The sequence below is a fragment of the Macaca thibetana genome, chromosome 7 (genome assembly GCF_024542745.1).
Source record: "Macaca thibetana thibetana isolate TM-01 chromosome 7, ASM2454274v1, whole genome shotgun sequence".
NCBI lineage: Eukaryota > Metazoa > Chordata > Mammalia > Primates > Cercopithecidae > Macaca > Macaca thibetana.
The window spans coordinates 15,107,791-15,129,352 of record NC_065584.1 but is presented as its reverse complement, the minus strand read 5'-3'; the positions used below and the strand labels follow the sequence as shown (position 1 = coordinate 15,129,352).

The following is a 21,562-nucleotide window of genomic DNA, read 5'->3' as shown; positions in this document are numbered from 1 at the left end:
TGCTCAGCTACCTGGGATTTTGATAGGGATTGCATTGAATGTATACATAAGTTTGGGGAATATTACCGTCTTTACCATTTGAAGCCTTCCAATTCATAAACAGAATTTCTTCTCATTTATTTAGGTCTTCTTTAATTTCTTCCAGTGATGTTTGGTAGTTTTCAGCATACAAATCCTCTACTACTCTTGTTGCATAAATGTTAGGTCTTTAAAATTTTTGATGGCATTGTACGTGGAATTGCTTTCTTAATTTTATTTTTGGATTGTTAATATATAAAACACAACTGAATTTTGTGTATTTATTACATATCTTACAAATTGGCTGAACTTGTTTATTAGTTCTAAAATTTTTTTATGGGTTCCTTAGAGTTTTCTATATGCAAGATCATGTCATCTACAAATAGGGATAGTTTTACTTCTTCCTTTCCAATCTGAATCACTTTTACTTATTTTTCTTGCCTAATTTTCTTGGCTATAATCTCTAGTTCAATGCTGAAGGAGTAAGAGCAGATATCTTCATCTTGTTCCTGATTTTGCAGTGAGGTGGGGAGGGGAGGGTTGTAATAGCTTTCAATCTTAATTGTTAAGTAAAATTTTAAATTGCTGTTTCAATCTTGTTTTAAGTCTCTTCAGATTTTCTATTCCTTTCTGGGTCAGTTTTGGTAGTTTGTACCTTTGTAGAATTTTGTCTGTTAGAATTGTTTGCAGTATTCCGTAATAGTTTGTTTTATTTCTGTAATGTTTATAGTGATGTCCTTGTTTTGTTCCTGATTTTGGTAATGTGAGTCTTCTCTCTTTTTTTCTTGGTCAGTCTAGCTAAAGGTTTGTCAATTGTATTGATCTTTTCAAAGAGGCAACTTTCAATTTCTTTGATTCTTTGTATTGTTTTTTATTTTCTATTTCATTTATTTTCACTCTAACCTTGATTTTCTGTTCCTTCCCTCTGCTTTCTTTGGACTTCATTTTCTGCTCTTCTTTTATTTTTCTTAAGGAGAAAGGTTTGGTCATTGATTTGAGATCTTTCCCTTTTTTAATATAGGTATTTTACAGCTATACATTCCTCTCTAAGTACTGTTTTCACTATATCCCATAAGTTTTAGTATGTTACTTTTTTTGATTCATCTCAAAGTATTTTCTAATTTTTTTGTGCTTTCTTCTTTGACCCTTTATTTAGGAGTATGTTATTGCATTTCTCTTGTATTAGTGAATTTTCCAGTTTTCCTTCTGTTATTGGTTTCTAATTCTGTTCCATTGTGGTTGGAGAACAGGAGATTGTCTCCTGTTCTAGGGTTTGTGGTTGTTACTCTTTATTATTATTGCTTGTTTAGTGACTTTTCTAAACTAATTGTGTAAAATTCATGTTCTTTGTTGTGTGTGGCCACTGAAGTCTCTGCTAGGTTAGCCTAGAGGTCAGCTAATGATTAGACAGAGACTTCCCTAGGTTCCTGGATCCAGTCATTCTCTCAGTCTTTGCCAAGGGACTCTATGTATTTTGGGGCATGCCTCCAACACTTGGGCGGGTAGTTCACAACTCTGCAGTAGCCTTTCCTTCTTATTTGCACAGAGCCTCAGTTAGGCAGAGGTGAAATCTTACAGCAGTCTCGAGTCTTTCCTGAGCATGTGAAGAACCCTGGGCACAGCCCTGTGCATGCTCATGGTCTGTTAGATTCCCAGAGATATCTAGGGGCTTTTCAAAGCCCACTATGGATGTCTCGTTCCCCAGCTTTTCCTTTTATGCTTTTTGGTTAACCTATTACTTGTCCCAGCTGTCATCTGCCACTTCCAGCAACATGATTTAATAATTTCCTCTAATTGTTTTCGACAAACACATCCAAGAAAAAAGTTATTCACGCTGGGTAAGCTCAGATTCTGGTAAAATAAAGGCAGCCTTGAAAGTGGAGTCTTCTAGGAAAGCATCAGACAGGTCAAATAATAACAATTCTATGGTAATGAACTTGGGAGGTCCTCCAACCTTGTTCTGCCTCCTCTGGTGGCTGCTAGCCTGCTGTTTTTCAATGTGGTTGCATGCTGCTAGATTTCAAGGCTACTCCAGACCTGGCAAGAAGGAGTAAAAATAGGGAAAGTTAAAACTCCACAGAGTTCCCTGTTCTTACTAAGGTCCAACTGATTTTTTTTTTAAATAGACATTCCCTGGATTGCTGCAAACCTTAGGTTAATTCCAGAGCTCTGAAAAAGTTGATTCTGACAATTTTTTGCTGTTGTTCTCAAAGCTTCTATAAAAAATAAAAATTGCAGAAGTCCTTCCTCCACCATTTCATTGACGAGCAGGCCAGTTTTTAACCTGCATGTGCACACCTATATTCAGTGGCTTATTAAGGAAACTATGCTTACACTCAATGGCTTATGAGGCCTCTTTTCCTCCATTGAATTGTTTCTGGATTCCCTTGGTAGGAGCCAGTGAGATCTGGACTGCCAGCCAGGGCACACGTTTAGTCTTGCACCAGTCTTGACTACATGACCTTGGGACAAAGGAGCTGAGATTTCCAAAGCACCTGCTGTGTGCCAGGCCCGCCCCGTGTGCTGGGTATTTTATGTACACTCTGTCACATCATTCTTGCAACAACCAAGAGATAACTTTCTCATTTAACACATGAAGAAACCAATAAGATGCAAAGCACTTAGCACTGTGCCCGCAGCACATGGCAAATGCTGATTGTGTTGATTATTGCTGCCCCGTTGTTGTTACGTGTAGGCTATTACTGTCAGAGGAGGAAGTAGAGTTGGGATTCTCAAGGTCCTTTGGCTTCCAGTCCAGGGCTGTCTGATTCCAAAGCCCAACCATAACTTACATCCCCATTCCAGCTCCTCTGAGTAGTCTGTTCCCACTCTGGGCCTCACTTTCCTTGTCCTGTCAAATGAAGGATTTTGAATGACTTAAGTTATTCAAGCAACAAGCACTTACTAAATTGTCTTGCCACTTCCAGGGTGACATTATGGAATTCTGTGATTCTGCAAGGTTAGTTGCCTAGAGTCACATCGGTGGCATTCTCTTATTTAGCTTGAAGACTAAACCGACAGGTAGACTGGCAGGTGTGTTACCCAGTGTGTTTCTCTCCCCCTCCTTTCTCGCTCTGCTCCTTCCCCCTGCAGAGGCCAGAGGGGACAAGGTCAAGTGGGTGTTCACCTGGCCCCTCATCTTCCTCCTGTGCGTCACCATTCCCAACTGCAGCAAGCCCCGCTGGGAGAAGTTCTTCATGGTCACCTTCATCACCGCCACGCTGTGGATTGCTGTGTTCTCCTATATCATGGTGTGGCTGGTAAGTGGCGGGAGCAGGGGGTGGACAGTGTGCACAGCCAGGGAGAGGTGGGGAACTGAGTTCAAGGCTAACCACAGGTACTGCTATGCCACCTTTGGGCAAGTCACTGGCCTCACTGACCACAGCGTATTTCTCAGTAGAAAAGGGTTTGAATGACGTGCATGACTCTGAGCCAGGTACCCGGGATGCAGACACACAGCACAGTGCCTGCCTTTGAGTGTGAGGGAAGGAGACCAACCTTCACACAGGCAGCCTAAATCACAGTGCTAATTTAGGCAGCCTAAATCACTCTGGTGTTACAGGCAGAGCAGTATGACAGGTGGATGATCACCAAGTCCTCTTGGTTTCCAGGGTCCTGAGGGAATGTGAAGGAAGGAGACTGGAGTCAAGGGAGATGAGGTTGAACACAAGGCAGCTTGTTCCATGCTCCTGCCCAGGAATGCTCCTCCCTGCACTGATGTGCTGGATGCTGGTTTAAGTCCTTCACATAAACTCTTCCTTATCCTCATAACAACCCCAAGGGATGGGTGTTATTATCCCCATCTAACAAATGGGGGAAATCGAGGCATAGAGAAATTGAGTAATTTCCCCAAGGTTACACAGTTAGTGAGTGCTAGAGTTAGGATTAGGACCCAGGTATTGATCTGCTAAGCCCATGATCTCAGCTACTACCGTAAGCTGCCTCTCAGTTTGCTACTGGACTTTTCACATTTCATTGGATGGGAGTTTTACAGGCAGAGAGACATTGGTGTAGCTCCTCATAAGCTCCTGTGGTCACACAGGACAGGTCCCCATATAAACCTTTCATCAGCTGGGCTGGGCTGGGTCAGGCCACACAGGAGCCTCCCTCCCCACTTTCTGTGTACCACCTAATGGGGTCCCCACTTCTCCTCCTCATTCCCAGGAGCAAAGAGAGGGAAGCAGTTCCAGCATGGCTGCAGTTCTGTTGATTGTGAAACTCACTCTCAGCCCCTTACACCCTAGTAATTAGCATCAAGTCCCTTTGTTCTCCTCCTAATGCCTGACACCAGCAGCAGAGAAGGCAAGAAATCTTGATGTGAGAGACAGCAGGGCCAGTAAATGTTCCATGCTGGCCAAGAGGCCACCTTTCCCTTAACTCCAGAGAAACCGTGTCGTTTAGTGGGGAACAAAGGATCCTGGATCACATGAGAACAGCGCTGAATCCTAGTCCTACCTCTTGCAAACCACGGAAGCTGGCGACTCCCTCTATGAAGTGGGGTGATCATCGCTCTCACAAGGCCATTGGGAGAATGAAAAGAGAGCCCAGCACTTCCTAGGCATTTGGCCAATCCTGTCTCTTCCCTCCCCGCAACCCAATCACACCTTCCCCCATCCCTCCCAGAGCATTACTGGGATTCTGAACAGTGTATGGGAGCCATTTTGCCTGTGCTTTCCTGAAATCCTACCCTTTGGCCGCCTCCCTCATCTCAGATGCTTCCTCAGGCTGATCTGAGACCTGTCCCAGCCTCTGTGAGTGTCCTTACACCTACTCGTGCGGCAGCCCTCCTGTCCCTGTGGCAGAGCCTCCCCAAGACACCAGCTGGTGGAAGGCACTGCCCCCAGCCTGCTCCCTTTCTCCCTTTCTCCTGGTACCCGCTTAGAGTTCTGTATCCCAAAAGAAAGCCCACGATGGACTCTGATTGTGTTTTAGTCAATGAAACAAGTCATGTAACTCAGGAGGGGCAGAACAACTCCAAGCCTTCAGGACCCCAGCATCTGCCCCAGCCCCAGACACACACACTTGGAACACCTTGGCCTTGGCTCAGCTGAATGCGGGACATGGGAACACTTGAATATTCAAGTCCCCCAGGACCTCATTCATGTCCCTCCTGACCACTCCCTTTCATACACTACTCCCAGCCCAGAACAGTTTGGTTAGACCGTGTCAGAAGCATCCAGTAGTTAGCCACTTATTGAAACCAACAGCCAATTAGGGGTGATTACCTGGTAACAGTCAGATGATCATAAGCATCACGGAATAATACACAGTTTGGCCACTAAGCAGTGCGATTTCTTATAGTGCCTTTCTTGTGTTGAATTAGTGTTGCATACACTATACCCAATTTCAACCTAATCTTACTTCCTCTTGTTCAGGTATTGCAATTTGAGTTTGCAGCATGGCTGATTGCTCATAACAGTAAATATTAGCCATTTTCACCATGAGATGCAGCAATGCTGTTTCCATGCTTCCATGATGAAGATTAAAGTCTCCATAGCCCACTCCATATGGGGGATGAGGAAGAAGAGTTGGAATTCGTTACTATCTAAACTCCCTAGAGGCTGGGTGTGGTGGCTTACACACCTGTAATCCCAGCACTTTGGGAGGCCAAGGCAGGAGGATCACTTGAGCCCAGGAGTTCGAGACCAACCTGGGCAACATAGCAAGACCCTGTGTCTACAAAAAATTAAAAAATTAGCCAGGCGTGGTGGCATGCACCTGTAGTTGCAGCTACTCAGGAGGCTGTGATGGGAGGATTGCTTAAACCTGAGAGGTTGAGGCCACAGTGAGCCGTGGTCAATCCACTGTACTCCAGCCTGGGCTATGGAGCAGAGCAAGATCCTGTCAAAAAAAAAAAAAAAAAAAACTTCCCTAGAAAAAGATGACAATCAGAGAATGAAAACTGTGCCTTAAGTGAGTTGGATTTGCAATTTTTAAATTTTCTGAATAGAATTAAAGGCCAGTTCATCTTCAGATTTTAAAGAAAGGATCCAGTGATTTCTCTTACTGAAGTGTATTCCCAAAACAACATTACAAGTGAAAAAAAAAAAAAGCATTTCATGACATTTGAGTGGGTGTGAGACTCAGGAAGATCAAATTAATGAATATGTGAATTTCTTCTCTAGTTATAGAAAATAACCATATGATTAAATCAGTTCTGCTAATTATCAATGAGACAGGACACTCCAACCCCCACCACCTTGATGTATAAACCCCACCCATGTTTCTTAAACCAGGGTCCTGGGGTCACAGGAACCACTTTACTGGGGCACTCTTACCTATGGGTTTGAACTTCAGATAGCCTCAGTTTGGGGGAATAGAATGGCCTTGACAGTAAAAGTCTGTAAAGAAGGCAGTGCCCATGGTAGCCTTGATCTCTGCCTATGCAAGGCGTACCCGCCTGAGCACCCTGCGCTTACTTTCGCTATGTCCTGGCGAGGCTCCAGCAAGCAGTGAAGACCCATCTGTCCATCCCCTACACCCCCACCTTTTATTAATACATCTCTCACCCCCAAGGCTTTGGAAGAATGATTCTTGAATGTCAGTATCAAAAGGGAGAGGCCTTGGAAATGGATTGTCCATTTCCCCAGAACACTTGTGCAGTTGGAGAAACTGAGGACTAAAGAGAAGAAATGACTTCTGTAAAGTCATGCAGATAGGGCAGAGCCAAAACCAGCCCCCAGGGCCCTGGACTTGAATCTGCTTCCCTGTCTGAAGCCTGAGTGTCAGAGGGCTCAGAGGGCCTGGGCATGAAGTCCAGGGTAAAGCAGGGTTCATGTGGCATCCCTGGTCCTGAGCACTCTGGATGGTATGTGCACACTCAAGACCTTCCTTCCTTCCATCCTTCTGTCTTTTGGCTTCTTAGCCTCGTAGTTCAGTGTTGTTTTGTTTTGTTTTGTTTTTAAAAGAGGCAGCCCCAGCAATTCCAAAATCACCATTTCCTACGCTTACAGTGTCTCTAATACTAGCAATATTTCTTCGGTCCATACACTGTTGTTTGAGAGTTTGTGTCTCCAACCCCCATACTGCAGGTGACTATCATTGGATACACACTTGGGATCCCAGATGTCATCATGGGCATTACTTTCCTGGCAGCAGGGACAAGTGTTCCAGACTGCATGGCCAGCTTAATTGTCGCGAGACAAGGTATGGATTATGCCCCAGCCCTCACAGTCATGCAGTGCAGGCCGCTGCATCCTCGTCCCTGCCTGACTTATAGTTGACCAAGTTGTGGCTCTTATGACTGGCAGTTGTCAAGTCCTACTATGGAGAAAAACTGTGACATCTAGAAAGCATCATTTATTAGATTCCATCCACGGAGAGAATGCTACCAAGATGAACTCCAGACCTCTATCTAGAAGCTTTTGCTAGAGTGGTTGTTTAAAAACAAAAATGTTCTGAGGTCAGCAGTCAATGTGAGATTGAACAGAGGCCAAGCCCAAACTTTATACAGCAAATGAGCTAATAACAAGAAACATTCTGGTCCAAGAAAGGCAAAGCATGGGCATCCTATATATCCAACTTCCCCATTCTTCTTCTGACCTCTAGAACGTGTGTAATGTTTTGGTTTGTTTGGTGGTTTTTGTTTTGGGCTTACTACGTGGCATGGGCTGAGCAACACAAGGAGTGACTGTATGAGCTTTGATGGTGGAACAAAAGAGCTGTAACAAGAGCAGGTTTTACTGACTTCTCCTTTTCTGCTAGCAAGGTAGCATCCCAGCATGGACATCCGCAGATCTTCCTCGCAGCACAGAGTTTGAAAGTATAGGGATGGGGATGGGTGAATAATGGCGTAAAATCTCACAGGAGACAGGAGAAAAGAACAGTGCGTAAAGAGAATGGTTGGCTTTGAGAAGAGGGACAGGACATTTTATTCCTCCAAGATGAAGGGTTGATTGGTTGGTTAGCGAGTTGTGCCTGAGAAACCATGAGATGACGGGAAAGGAAGAGTGGGAGTATGTTTTCTGGTAGGCAGGGCCCTTACAGAGAATGGGGACAGTTAGGGACAGCAGCTGAGGGAGGAATGGAATTTAACTGAGTGACCTTTGATGTGAGCATGTTAGTTCCCTAGGGAGTCATAAGAAAGTGCCACAACAGGGTGCCTTCAAATGACAGAAGTTCACTGTCTCACAGCTCTGGCAGCCAGAAGTCTGAAAGCCAGGTGTCAGCAGGGCCATGGTCCCTTGAAGGCTCTAGGAGAGGACCCTTCCTTGCCCCTTCCTAGCTTCCAGTGGTCGCGCAATCCTTGGGTCTCCCTGGCTTGTAGCTGCATCACTTCAATCTCTGCCTCTGCCTTCATACTGCATTCTTCCCTTGGTATGTCTGTGTCGACTTCCTCTTCCTCCTTCTCCTCCCCCTCCTCCTCCTCCCCCTCCTCCTCCTCTTCATCCTCCTCTTTTTCCTCCTTCTCCTTCCTTCTTTCCTTCCTTCCTTCCTTCCTTCCTTCCTTCCCTCCTTCCTTCCTTCCCCTCCTCCTTCTTCCTCTTTTTTTTTTTTTTGTGATGGAGTCTCACTTTGTCACCCAGGCTGGAGTACAGTAGCATGATCTTGGCTTACTGCAGCCTCTGCCTCCTGGGTTCAAGCAGTTCTCCTGCCTCACCCTCCTGAATAACCAGGACTACAGGCAATCGCCACCACACCCAGCTAAGTTTTGTATTTTTAGTAAAGACAAGGTTTCACCATGTTGGCCAGGCTGGTCTCAAACTCCTGGCCTCAAGTGATCCACCTGTCAGCCTCCCAAAGTGCTGGGATTACAGGCATGAGCCACTGCACCCGGCAGACTTCCTCCTCCTTATAAGGACACCAGTCATCAGATTAGAACCCACCCTAATTCAGTATGACCTTACCTTAATTTGAGTACATCCTCAAAGACCCTATTTCCAAATAAAGTCACATTCACAGGTTCCAGATGGACGTGAATGGGGACAGGGTACTCAGCCAAGTACAGTGAGTACAAGGAAAGCTGGTGAGCACCAGGGACCCAGCTGACGTTCAGCGACATGAACTTGGTGGGATTCAGTCATGCCGGCTCCAGCAGTGCACAGATGACAAGTTCATCCCTAGCCAGAGTCAGCTGGGTGGACACAGTGGAAGGTCAAGGGACAAGGGAATGTGCAGTTTAAACAACTGGCCCTGGAGTTCAGGCTAGGGAGGGATGTCAGGATGCTGGAAGTTTAAGGGCTTGCAGGAATGGGGAGTGTCCCAATAAGGTCAACAAAGGGTCTCTTTTAGGACCAAGGGACAGATGGGTCTCTGAAGCAGCACATCATTTCAGAGTGGCTACAGTGAAATGTAGAAGTACAGAAACTTCTGTACTTCTCTGAGGACTCCCAGCCGCTGCGCCTCACTTCATACTCCCAGCTACCCTGGGCTGGGAAGAGGAAGAGTGAGGCCAGGAGTGGGGGTGTGTAATTGTCCTCAGGGTAACATTGATATGATTGACAGGGACTCCAACAAACATGGTTAAAAATAGCTTCCTGTCTGGGCGCGGTGGCTCATGCCTGTAATCCCAGCACTTTGGGAGGCCAAGGTGGACGGATCACCTGAGGTCAGGAGTTCGAGACCAGCCTGGCCAACATGGTGAAACCCTGCCCCTACCGAAAATAAAAGAAATTAGCCAGGCATGGTGGTGCACGCCTGTAATCCCAGCTACTCAGAAGGCTGAGGCAGGAGAATCACTTTAACCCAGGAGGTGGATGTTGCAGTGAACCACTGCATTCCAGCCTAGGTGACAGAGGGAGATTCTGTCTCAAAAAGAAAAAAAAATAGCTTCCTGATGACAAAAGATCCAGGAACCACTGTTCAGAGCCTTCTGCACAAACCAGGAGGCCATGCAGCGTGTGCTCTAACCACAGGCACCATATCCTGGCCTCCCTCCAGGCCCCCTGCACAAAGCGTGGTCCTAGCCCAGAGCATCAGCTTGACCTGGGAGTTTATGAGAAACGCAGACTCCCAAGCCCTGCTCCAGATCCACCGAATGAGAATCTGCATATTCACAAGACCTCCAGGTGATTCCTGTGCTCACTAAAGTTTGAGTCGCACTGCCCTAGAAGTCCTCAAAGACTCACACAGCTGCCGGCAGCCCCGTTTGTGCAGAGCAGGAAGTCCACCAAACCTGAGACCCACTCATCCCCTCCTCTGCAAACTCAGGCACCTTTCTACCCTCCTGACCTGCTGGAGTGCCTGCCTCTTCACCAGGTGCAACTAACTGGGCCACAACAGTTGCTGCACGTTCCTGCATCTTACCAGACACTGAGAGACCAGATGGCCAGTTTCCCAGAGACGCCACCCGTAACAGGACTAAGCTGCCGAGATTTTGAAGTCACTCAAAACAGTGCCTGGGGCACGCTGGGAGGAGGATTGTAAGGGGTCAACAGATGACAGCAACAAGCAGGGAGGAAGAGGTGACCTAGCTATGCAACATAGGTGGGCTGGTGGTTAAACAGAGATGGGCTGCCTGTGTGGGTGCTGATCTGACGTATGGTAGCCATACGTCCCAGCTACCAAAGCAATGTTGTGGTTCTAGGCATTTGGGTTTCAGGTTTATTCATTCCAAAAACATGCGTATGTGTGCCAGGTTAGGACAGTGGTGTAGAAGTATGGCTTAATGGCCGGGTTAGGGCAGATTCCAGCCAGTATGAATCTTACTTATAAAAGTTTGCTTTCTTAATTATATGCCTCTCCAGTTACTAACTTCCTGATTGTGTGGCTAGCTGGACACTGGACAGTTGGACAGGAAGGGGAAGGATGAGGACATGAGCCCCTGCCTCTGATGTGCTTCTAGCCTTGTTGGGGAAAGAGAGCTCACCCTTCAGAAACTACCAGGGCATAAAATCCGACATCCTATGATCCCAGCCTGGGTCGTGGGTGCTGTTGCCTGGGTCCCAAATATGTTTCAAGGCTTGGTAAAAAGGATGCTGGACCGGGTGACCTTGGGCACATCCCAAGCCTGTTTCATCTTCTGTCACGTGAGGTGATGCCCCACTCTGACCTCCAGCCCAGGGTAGCTGGGAGCATGAAGTGAGACACAGCAGCTGGGAGTCCTCAGAGAACATCAGCTGATGAGCCCGGCAGGAGAGATCATAAAGGGCCCCGCATGCATCTGCTAGGCTGTCGTTCCCACAAACCGGGTGCGGTACACAACGGAAGTGTATTGTCTTGCGGTTCCGGAGGCCAGAAGCCTGAAGGAGAATCTGTTCCAGGCCCCTCTTGCCTCTCTGTCCTTGGCTGTCTTCATCTTTGCCGAGGTTCTCCCTGTGTGTCCAAATTTCTCCTTTTTATAAGGACACCAGTCATATTGGATTAAGACCCTAAAGACCTAATTTTAACCTGTTACCTCTATAAAGACCCGATCTCCAAATAAAGCCACATTCTTAGGTACTGAGGGTTAGAACTTCAACATATGAATTTGGAGGGTTACGGTCAACCCATAATTGTCCCCTTTAGGCTTGAGGAAGGGCATGGATCTTAGGCCTTACGAAAAGGTTTAGAAATGTAAGGTCCTTGCAGAAGGAATTCCTTTCCAAGGAATGGCACTGATCGAACAGTTAGGAGAAAGAATACAGGCTTCTGCTGACCTGCTCTTATAAAATAAATGTGTTGTTGTCCCCTGCAGGCCTTGGGGACATGGCAGTCTCCAACACCATAGGAAGCAACGTGTTCGACATCCTGGTAGGACTTGGCGTACCGTGGGGCCTGCAGACCATGGTTGTTAATTACGGATCAACAGTAAGTTCCTCTCACCTTGAACCGATGTGTTTTACCCAGAAGGATAGTGGTGTTGGCCCAGTTCCAGCCAGAGGCTCTGGGAGACGACCTCCTCTTCTCCTTGGCACTCAGACACCCATTTTCCATGGCAGCTTCTAGAGCACCTTAGGGATGTCTGAACTTCCACTCCTCATCTCAGCCCGCTGGTGTGCCTGTCCCCATCCCAGGCTGTCTCCTCAGATAAGCAGGGTTGTGACTTGATTCCATATTTCCCTGACCCTCCATGACCATGTGGTCACCTGTAAACATCTGTGTTTTCCTGACGAGGGAATGCATTGGCCCAGGCAATCAAAGCCCAGGCCCGCTGGGATTTCAGGATAGATTGGCTCTGAGCAGTCAAGAGACTCAGGACACGTGTGTTTGATTTTCCAGGTGAAGATCAACAGCCGGGGGCTGGTCTATTCCGTGGTCCTGTTGCTGGGCTCTGTCGCTCTCACTGTGAGTCTTTAAAATTCCAAAACAGATACCTCATGCATACTTGATTTCATCTGATTCCGCCTCGTCACTTACGTGACTCTGAACACCCCTGTCACGTCCCTTGGTAATGAAAGATAAAGGCAAGAAAACATAGACATTCATAGACACACCAAGTCCAGTCTTTGCCAAGAACATCGGCACCCTTCCTGTGCTTTTCCTGAGTACATAAGAAGTCCCCAGAGGAAGCGAATTCCATTTCCTTTCTTGCTGCCTGGTCCAGTCCCTCTCTAGTGCCAGTAGGAGAGAGATCCTCCCCTGCACATCTGAGCTGACAAATGGGAGATATGACATCCCTCAGGATAGCACATCAGAATTATCGAGGCCTCCCTACCCCACGTGCCCAGGTCTGTGCTGAGCACTTGACTTCAGCATCACTTTATTCTATCCTTACAACCATCCAGTGAGGGAGGTGCTGTTATTCCCATTGCAGAAGACATCGGGGCTCAGGGGTTAACTTTCCCAAGGTCACAGAATTGGGCAATGGCAAAGCTAGGATTTGAACTTAGGTTGGTCTGTCCTTAGGGAACTCATGACTTTTTACCTGCAATGCTCCAGTGAGGTCCTGGGATCCAGCCCTAGGAAGCCTTGATTGAGGGACAAGGAGGAAGGCAGTGGAAGGAAGGGTAGAAGGGTCAAGGAGAAATGTAAGATAATTCTCTGCTTTAACCCTCTACCCCAAAACACACACACACACACACACACACACACACGCACGCACACGCACACGCACACGCAGAGAAAGATGGCTCAAGCAGACATTTGCCCAGCCAGGGGTCCATAGGAGCCTTGGAAATTGTGCTAAGAAGACAAGGGAAAAGACCATGGTGCCATGCTCTGAAGCACAGGGGTCATCCAGCTAAAGCCCCCATTTGTCTCTAGAGAAGGCCTGGGCAAGGAGGACCACACGCCTATGACCAGCTGGGAGGAAGTGACGTGCCTGCCTGGGGAGGGCTGGTCCCACGAGGGCGGCTGCTGTGTGTCCCTGAGTCAATGCGGCCAGGCCAGAGACTCGCCCTTTCATGGGGCAAGTCAAAGCCTTCTAGGGCTTATTCTGGTCAAACTGAGTATCGTCCTGCAGCACCCCCCTACGCTTGCCCACATTCTGGAGAATGTTCTAGGCTTCGTTTAGGTATCACTTTCAAGTAGAAATGCCTTGTGTATTTCTTTGCCCTGCGAGCCCAGTTCCTGCACTCTGTCCTCCCAGGTCCTTGGCATCCACCTAAACAAGTGGCAACTGGACCGGAAGCTGGGCGTCTACGTGCTGGTTCTCTACGCCATCTTCTTGTGCTTCTCCATAATGATAGAGTTTAACGTCTTTACCTTCGTCAACTTGCCGATGTGCCGGGAAGACGATTAGCGCTGAGTTGCGGCCCCTGGGAGCTGATCTGGACACCCTGTGACACTGACGTCCTCCTCTCCCCTCCTTCCCCCACCACAGGTCTCTCCTGCATAGGCAGCCAGTGTCCGTTCTTTCACACACTGGAAGGAAGAGCCATCGTGGTATTTGTCTGGTCACAGGCCAGGCTGCTGGGTGTCCTCCTCCTTGGAGTTCCACCCCTGCAAGGCTGGATTCAGGGGCCATTATCTGAGCAGCTTCGAAGATCCCTAGCTGCCAACCACGGAGATGTGTCGAGCATCTCATCTCTCCTGCACACTTTAGTCAGAAGGACTTCTGCATGCAGTTTGTCTTTCTGTTCTGCAGGCAGCCTCGGAGATGAGGTCATTTGCGAGCACGAGATCACATAGGGCAGGTGCAAAATAGGAATGTTGTTCTTAGGTGTCACCTCCAGCCCAGAGGAGGTTCCTTAGGCAGCATGTGCTCCTGGGAGCCTCCAACTTTTGCTGGAAGCACCCATAGTTTGGAAGGGGCAAGACCTCAACCTGTTGGGGTTTAGGGCCCATGATGGCAGACATTCTACCCCTTTTCCTGGAAAAACTGGAAGAATGAAAATAATTTTTTTTCTGCAGAAGAGAGAAAATGAGTGAATATTCTTCTCACTTTTATTGATGCATTCAGAGAATAAGCAATGAAATATTAAACAATGAAACATCATATAGGTCATCATACTTGAAAACTATCATTCCATATGAAAGGATCATGATACACACCAAAAAGGTAATGATCGTAGAGACACAAATCCTCTGTGCGCCATCTTGCGTTGGCACTGAGGTGTTTGGTTTGGAATAGGGAAAAAGGTAAGAGACTAATGTGGAAAGGTGCTAACTCAGAGACTGGAGATTATAGTTTACAGCTGTACTTTCCAGATCTTCTATGTGACACAATGCACTGTCCTTGTGGGTTTGTCATTTATTTGTTAATGCTGTAGTTTCAAAACCACCCTGTTGAAAGGTCCAGTTGTTTATATGCCCAACAAATTTCATAGCCTGCTGAACTGGACTGAGTGTGTCAGAAGTGCTGGTTAATTATGCAAGAGAGATTGCCTGAAAAACAACAAATTGCTTTCTGGTTAGCTGAAGGCAAGTGTGAAAATCAGAATTTAGAATATTTAGAGCTAAGGTTCTGGAACCACGTAGTTTACTATACGTGAAAGGCCAAGAATGGGAGGCTGACTCAAAATTAGATAGAAAAATATAAAATAATTTTCGATCACTTCATAGCTCTCAAATATATATTTAAAAGATTTATGAATACAAACCATTTATGGTTTATGGTTTCTAAAAAAGAAAGCACAATTAATTTTATAGAGAGGTTTTTTATTTTTTTAATATTTCTATTGCAAAAGTCTATCCGATTTGATGCACTTTGAATATTGAGATATTTTGCACGGATGAATGTATGGGAACTACCCATGATGATGTAAGAGGAAAGAACATTTTTTTGTGATTCACCAGACATCACTTTAAACTTGGTGATGAGTTTAAATCCAGTAGCTAATCCCTTCCTGAGACTCAAAGATCATGACCTGGTTGGAATTTCTGACTGTGCTCTTTAGGGCCTCCAAGTTTCAAAAGGAGGAAGTGTTCGTGCTTGTGTCCCTTAAGTTCCCTGTTGCATGAGCCTGCGACAGGACCTCACCCCCACCACCAGTCTTCTATTTGGGATTCACATCAGTATTAGTATCGTAGCTCCACCAAGTCCAGGCTTCTCTTTTTGTTTTTTTTTTTTAACCTAGAAATTGGGCTCATGGTCTTCAACTTGAGGACAAGGGTGATTTTCCTAAGAAATCAGCCAAGTGGGAAGGCAGGGACCCTGTAGATTCACGAGTATCAACTTTAGCTGCAGGGATGCCAGAGCCCTCGGGACCACTCAGTCCCCTTAATAGCTTAGTTCTCCTGGTTCCTCCCATCTTACAGGCTCATCCGGGTTCCAAAGAGCTTCTGTCTCTGTTTTGATTCTCCAAACTGCCCTGTGATGTTCGTAGGGATTATTCTCCCCACTTAACAGAAAGTAGTGTCTTGGAGAGGTCAAGGGTCTGTAGTTCAATGGCCAGTTATAGCAGAAGAGAGGCCAAGCACCAGTCCATCACCCCTCCCAGGCCAGCCACTGTAAGTTGGCCACACTTGGGGAGTGAATGTGGGTATGACTTTACCCTCCTGGTTGGTTCTTACTGTTTGAGTCAAAACCTCATCAATATATCATTGACTCCTGGGTTCCTCAGGTCATTTCCTAATATCTGTCCCTATCCAATGCCTCTATTTTTTCTTGAAAAAAAGACCAAAAAATTATTTTTAGCTATAACAAGGCACAGGCCACGTGGCCCCTGATGGTGTCCCTGCTGGTTTTCAATTCTCTGAAGCCTTGTATAGCTTTCAGAGCATGTGTATCCTAATTACCCTCCTCTTCCTCAGCAGAACCCATTTGAGATTCTAAATGGATACGCCTAGTCTCTAAAGTTGCAGTTAGAAACTAAAATAATGTTTTTTAATATGTAATATGCTCCTCTTGGCTAATTTTCTTTTGACTTTAATGTGCCAATGTAACTTCCTTTAAAGGATCTATGCATTTATTAAATCTAGAAAACTATATGTACACTGTAGGTGGAAAATACTCTTTTTTAACTAAATATTTTTGCATCACAAGTTTAAAGAATTGCATGATTAATTAGGCCTTCATTTTTAAATTACGCTTTCATCACTACGCAGGATTACTTTAGTTTATTCCCAAAGCTCATTAGCATGGGGTAATTACTATGCTACAGAAATAGGCAATTTAAAAAAATGAATTTCGCTCTTCTCATTGGGGGCAGAAAAGAAAAAAAAAATTATACTCAGATGGAAAATGCCTATAGAGACAGGAGCAGGTGGTTCCTGTGGACTTCTGGTTTGGAATTTTGACTCACCAGGTCAAGCGTGGTTAGAGTGGAAGGTGTCCAGTATCTTGAGAGCCTGGCCCTGGAGGAGGGTTCTGGGTCAGCTGCATTGAGAGACTGGTAATTAAGGGCACCGTGGGCAGGACAGAGTCCTTGCCTTACCCACCCCATCTTTCCTGTTACCCACAGTCTGCTGGCCCTTGTGCCTCTTCTTGTCACCTGTGTCTCCTCCTTATGCACAGAACTGGCTGCCCTTATGAATTTTCTCTTTTTCTTTTCTTTCTTTTTTTTTTTTTTTTCTTTTTTTTTTTTTTTTTTTTTTTTGAGACAGCGTCTCACTCTGTTGCCCAGGCTGGAGTGCAGTGGCACCATCTTGGCTCCCTGCAACCTCTGCCTCCCGGGTTCAAGTGATTCTCGTGCCTCAGCCTCCCGAGGCTGTAGCTGGGATTACAGGTGTGTGCCACCACACCCAGCTAATTTTTGTATTTTTAGTAGAGACAGGGTTTTACCATGTTGGCCAGGCTAGTCTCGAACTCCTGACCTCAGGTGATCCACTGATGCCTCAGTTTCCCAAAGTGCTGGGATTACAGGTGTAAGCCACTGCGCCCAGCCTGCCCTTGTGAATTTTCATCTGCTCCTTACCCCTCACCTGTTAGGACTGTTTCTTGCTTTGCCCCTGTCGGTCCCCTGCCTTGACAGACCCAAGCAGCTGATAAGGCACCAAGCTTCCCTGACCAGTTGGGGTGTGTGTATCACCCCAGGGCAGTCCTGCAGACCCTGACCAAAGCCCGTTCCTGGGCAGCCCAGGGTCCAGGTTTCTTCCACTTGCTCTTCCCTGTTAATGGAGATTTGCAAGCCTAGTTGCATCAGCAGTAGCTCACCTATCAGAGAACCCCAACTCCCCAAGCAGACCAGGATTTCGGGAAGGGTGTGGGTGGTGTCATTGCTGGATACCTGTCTTTCTGCCTATCCTTTCTCCTCTCTGAATCCTGGGGCCCCTCCTCCTCCTTAAAGCTGGGGTGGACAGAGGGACAGAAGAGGATCAGAGTTCATCCTCCCTGGGAAAAAGCAAGAGCGAATGAATCCCAGTGCCAGCGGCTGAGGCTGCCTTCCGTGCCTTCCCTCCATGGGAGACAGGCGAGTTGGGCTTAGGAAACTGGAACTGGAAAGGTTCTGTTGCCACACTCTGGAACTTTCCCCCTGGAATTCAGCAGTTGAGAAGCAGAGACCTTTCTGCCCTGGGTGAATGGGTCCTTGCGGGAGGGGTTGGTCTTTTGTCTTGCATTCCTGTCTTTCCTTCCCTTCTGGGCCATGCTCCTTCCTGGCTAGAAAAAGGTGGCTGTGCTGTCCCTGTGATCCACTCTCAGCAAATGCGTGTGGCTCAAATAAACAAAGAACTTACTTGTCAGAGTGAAAATCCTCAGAAGATTGTACCCAAATGCCATGCTTTACATATTTATGGTCTCTCTAATGCCCTCCAGATGTGATTTCCAGGGAGCCATCCTCCCCTGGGGGCAGTTAGCAGGAGTACCTGGGGCACCTGAGGTGGTCCTCCTCTCCGCAGCTTTGGTGCCACACCGTGCCCATAGAAACTTCTAGAAATTTCTGAAAATGCTTGGGTGGCAGTAAGTCCGTCAACCCCTACCTAACCCTGGGCCTGAAGCACTGCCCTTGCTCTCTCTTTATGTGTGTGCGCCCAAAGGATTTGGTCTCTGGAGCTCATCCTGTGAGCCCTTCAAGCATGAAGCCTCCCTCGGGGCTTCTCAAAGCATGGAGAGGGGCCCTTCCTGTCCTTCGGGAAGATCTTCCCCACTGTGTCAGTTATATGGGAACAAGAGTGAAGGGGTCTTTCTCTAGGCCTGTGCCACAGGACAGAGAACACGGGATTCTGCTGTTCACTTTGAGCCACAACCTTTGCCAGCCTGGCTTGTGTGGGGGAACCTTCGCCTTGCTGCAAAGAGCTGTTCCCCAAAGGGCATATCCACAGGGTACAGGTTCTAAAAAGGCCTTTTTTTTTTTTTTTTGAGACAGAGTCTCACTGTGTCGCCTAGGCTGGAGTGCAGTGGTGCCATCTTGGCTCATTGCAACCTCCACCTCCCAGGTTCAAGTGATTCTCCCACCTCAGCTTCCCCAGTAACGGGGACTACAGGCATGCGCTGCCACGCCCACCTAATTTTTGGATTTTTAGTAGAGAAGGAGTTCCACCATGTTGGCCAGGCTGTTTTCAAACTCCTGATCTCAAGTGATCCACCCGTCTCGGCCTCCCAGAGTGCTGAGATTACAGGCGTGAACCACCGCGCCTGGCCAAAAAAAAGCATTTTGATTTAGGTTGCTGTATTTGTTTGTTGATAATGAAAACCAAATTGGGACACTAGTTTTGTGCTCAGCTTTAGGCTGGGTAGCTAATGAGAGGATGTCCAGCCTGTCACTGTGCTCCCAATGCAAAGAAATGGGTGCTCGTCCAGAATCAAGAGAAGAGGCACTTCCCTCCCATTCTGTGACCAGGGTGGCGCCATCTTTCCAGGGAAGCCAGCTGAGAGGTTTTAGGGCTTTGGTTATTTGATGGGGGTTTTAAAACTCCTAACTTTTCAGTGGCAAATGGCTCCCAGGTGCCATTGTCTCCGTTAAATCCTGAAACATTCCCAAGCACACACTGCCAGGGGCACGGGTCGTCTTTCGCCTGCATGTTTCTAAGGCTCTTTATTCGGTCTCACGGTGTCAGTGTCCAGCTGTCCAAGTTGTGAATCTTCCTCCCACTTCTTAACAGGGCTGACAATATACTCTCATCAAGTCTAGGAACATGTCTGCTGCCGGGATACCCTGGTACCAGGATTTGAGGGCCATGGGCGGCATCTCTGAGAGCTGAAAATCCACACTGCCTATGGGAAAGTCAAGCCCTTGGCTGTGTGGCTTTTCTATCCCTTGGATTTACAGGTCTGAGAACTGGCTGTTCGTTAGTTATAACTCCAGTGACAAATGCCAGCTTAAGCCATACCTATTCCCACTGTTGCTAGAATTCAAACAGTTGCTTTTTTTTTTTTTTTTTTTCTTTTTGAGAAAGGATCTCACTCTGTTGCCCAGGCTGGAGTGCAGTGGCTCGATCACAGCTCACGAAAGCCTCAAACTCCTAGGCTCAAGTGATCCTCCTGCCTTGGCCTGAAAAGTAGATAGGACTACAGGCACATGCCACTACACCCAGCTAATTTGTTTTCATTTTTTTTAGAGACAGGATCTCACTGTGTTGCCCAGGTAGGTCTTGAACTCCTGGCCTCAAGTGATCCTCCTGCCTTGACCTCCCAAAGTGCTGGATTACAAGCATGAGCCACTGTACCTGGCCCAAGCAGTTGCTTCTTATGCAATATGTTGGTTGGGACTCGTCCATGGACCAGGCCAATAAAATTCTTAATCCTGCAGAGAGTCGGTACCCTCATCACCCCATCACTGGAAAACAAATGTTTTAAGCTATCAAGAGAGGGAATGTGCAGCTTTTGGTTTCTAGATGCATGGTTTGGTGTGATCTGCCTTTGTGCCTAAAGGGAATGTCCCAAACAACAGAGCCTTCTTTGCGGTCACTCCAGAATTCTCTACACAGAATTTCTCAAGTCCGTTCAGGACAGACACGCAGTCCTCTTTCAATGGAAGAAGAGAGGACTTTCCCCCTCCCGAAAAATGACTGGAGTGCGAACAAGGCAGCTCTGTTTTTCCAAATAAGTTGTTCTTGTGATTTTTTTCTGGCCACTGGGCATCTCCACCCTCACCTTTCATCCCTGCCCTCTAAGCTGCAGACCCCATGACCACACTGTCTGCTTCCTTGAGCTTCCTGCACAAGGCTTGGACCTGAGAGACCTGGAGACCCTGCGGACAGAACTGTGGCTGAGCCACTGTGGCCAACTCTTGGGGAGCTCCACAGTGGGGGTTGCTGGTCTGTGAGGCTGAGTCTCCATTTCAGAGTAGACACTCCCTGGCAAGGCGCCTCTGCCTGTGTCTCCTGCCCAGCAGCCACCAGCAGGGAGTAGTTGCTGGTGTCTGAGCACAAAGAGAGCTTTGATTACCTAGAGAGGAAAAAGGCTGTCAGCCAGATGCAGCCAGACCCAGGGGTGGATGCAGGAGTTGCTAAGGAAGGGGCCGAGTCAGGAGAGGCCAGGCGGATCCACAATGCCCACGGGGATGCAGGCTGGGCGTGGTTTCTGAGAGAACCTACCAAATAGCAGGTAGATGGAATCAGAGGACTCTTGTGTCCTGAAAGAACCCCCTTAAAAACAACTAAAACCAAGAACTTCTGGGGCTGTTCACACGTTGTTCGAGTCCCCCCAGGATCGTTCTGGCACGCTGAGCTGAACACCACCATCTTTGTTCATTCTCTCTCTAACGGGCAAAGCAGGATCATCGAGTTGAAAAGTTGTAAATAATGAGTATATTTATCCCCCTATTTATTTTTTCAATAACTGTGACCTCCTGCACTGTGAATGCTCTGTGACATGAGATTCTTAGTTTAATAAAACTGTCATTAAATTCGAATGAATTGATATTATTGGTTACTGAACACTGGCATGAGTTTATTTTTATTGTGAAGAAAAAAATCTACAGTAAATCTAAAGTAAACCTTTCTAAGAAATCTAGCAGTCAGTATTGTAATGCAATATATCACAATCTGTACACTATCAATAAAATAAATGAGCACAAGTATCTTTCCCTAAATAGAGCTTCTATTCACGTTTTAATAGACACACACATATTTGTATTTTTGAAAGAATTCTATACAGTGGAATAACAGCCATTCAAAACCATTTCTATTTGCATATCAAGAAAAAATAAACTTCAAAAAGGATAAGGGGTTGGAGCTTTTTAATGACAATGGTCAGTAATAGATGGAAACACAGCAGAATTCTCATCACTTACCTTGGCTAGCATGAGTGGGTCCAGAATGACCCAGTCGAACCTCAGCGCTTCTTAGGGCGGGACCTGTGCAGTCACATATGGCCCCACATTGGAAGGACCCAGCTTGGTTGTCACCACCTTAGAAACCCTCA

General features: G+C 46.9%; 2 protein-coding genes across 3 annotated transcripts in view; both read left to right on the top strand.

The window, feature by feature from the left end:
* The window catches only part of SLC24A4 (solute carrier family 24 member 4), a 177,013-nt gene extending 155,745 nt beyond the window's left edge, over positions 1-21,268 (top strand). For both annotated transcript variants that reach the window (XM_050799075.1, XM_050799076.1), the window contains exons 13-17: positions 3,112-3,278; positions 7,050-7,164; positions 11,633-11,745; positions 12,157-12,222; positions 13,466-21,268. In XM_050799075.1, the coding sequence (XP_050655032.1) occupies positions 3,112-3,278; positions 7,050-7,164; positions 11,633-11,745; positions 12,157-12,222; positions 13,466-13,618 (614 nt within the window). In that variant the 3' untranslated portion in view covers positions 13,619-21,268. The remainder of the gene's footprint in view (positions 1-3,111; positions 3,279-7,049; positions 7,165-11,632; positions 11,746-12,156; positions 12,223-13,465) is intronic.
* The window catches only part of RIN3 (Ras and Rab interactor 3), a 768,425-nt gene that overhangs the window by 550,733 nt on the left and 196,130 nt on the right, over positions 1-21,562 (top strand). The window lies entirely within an intron of this gene.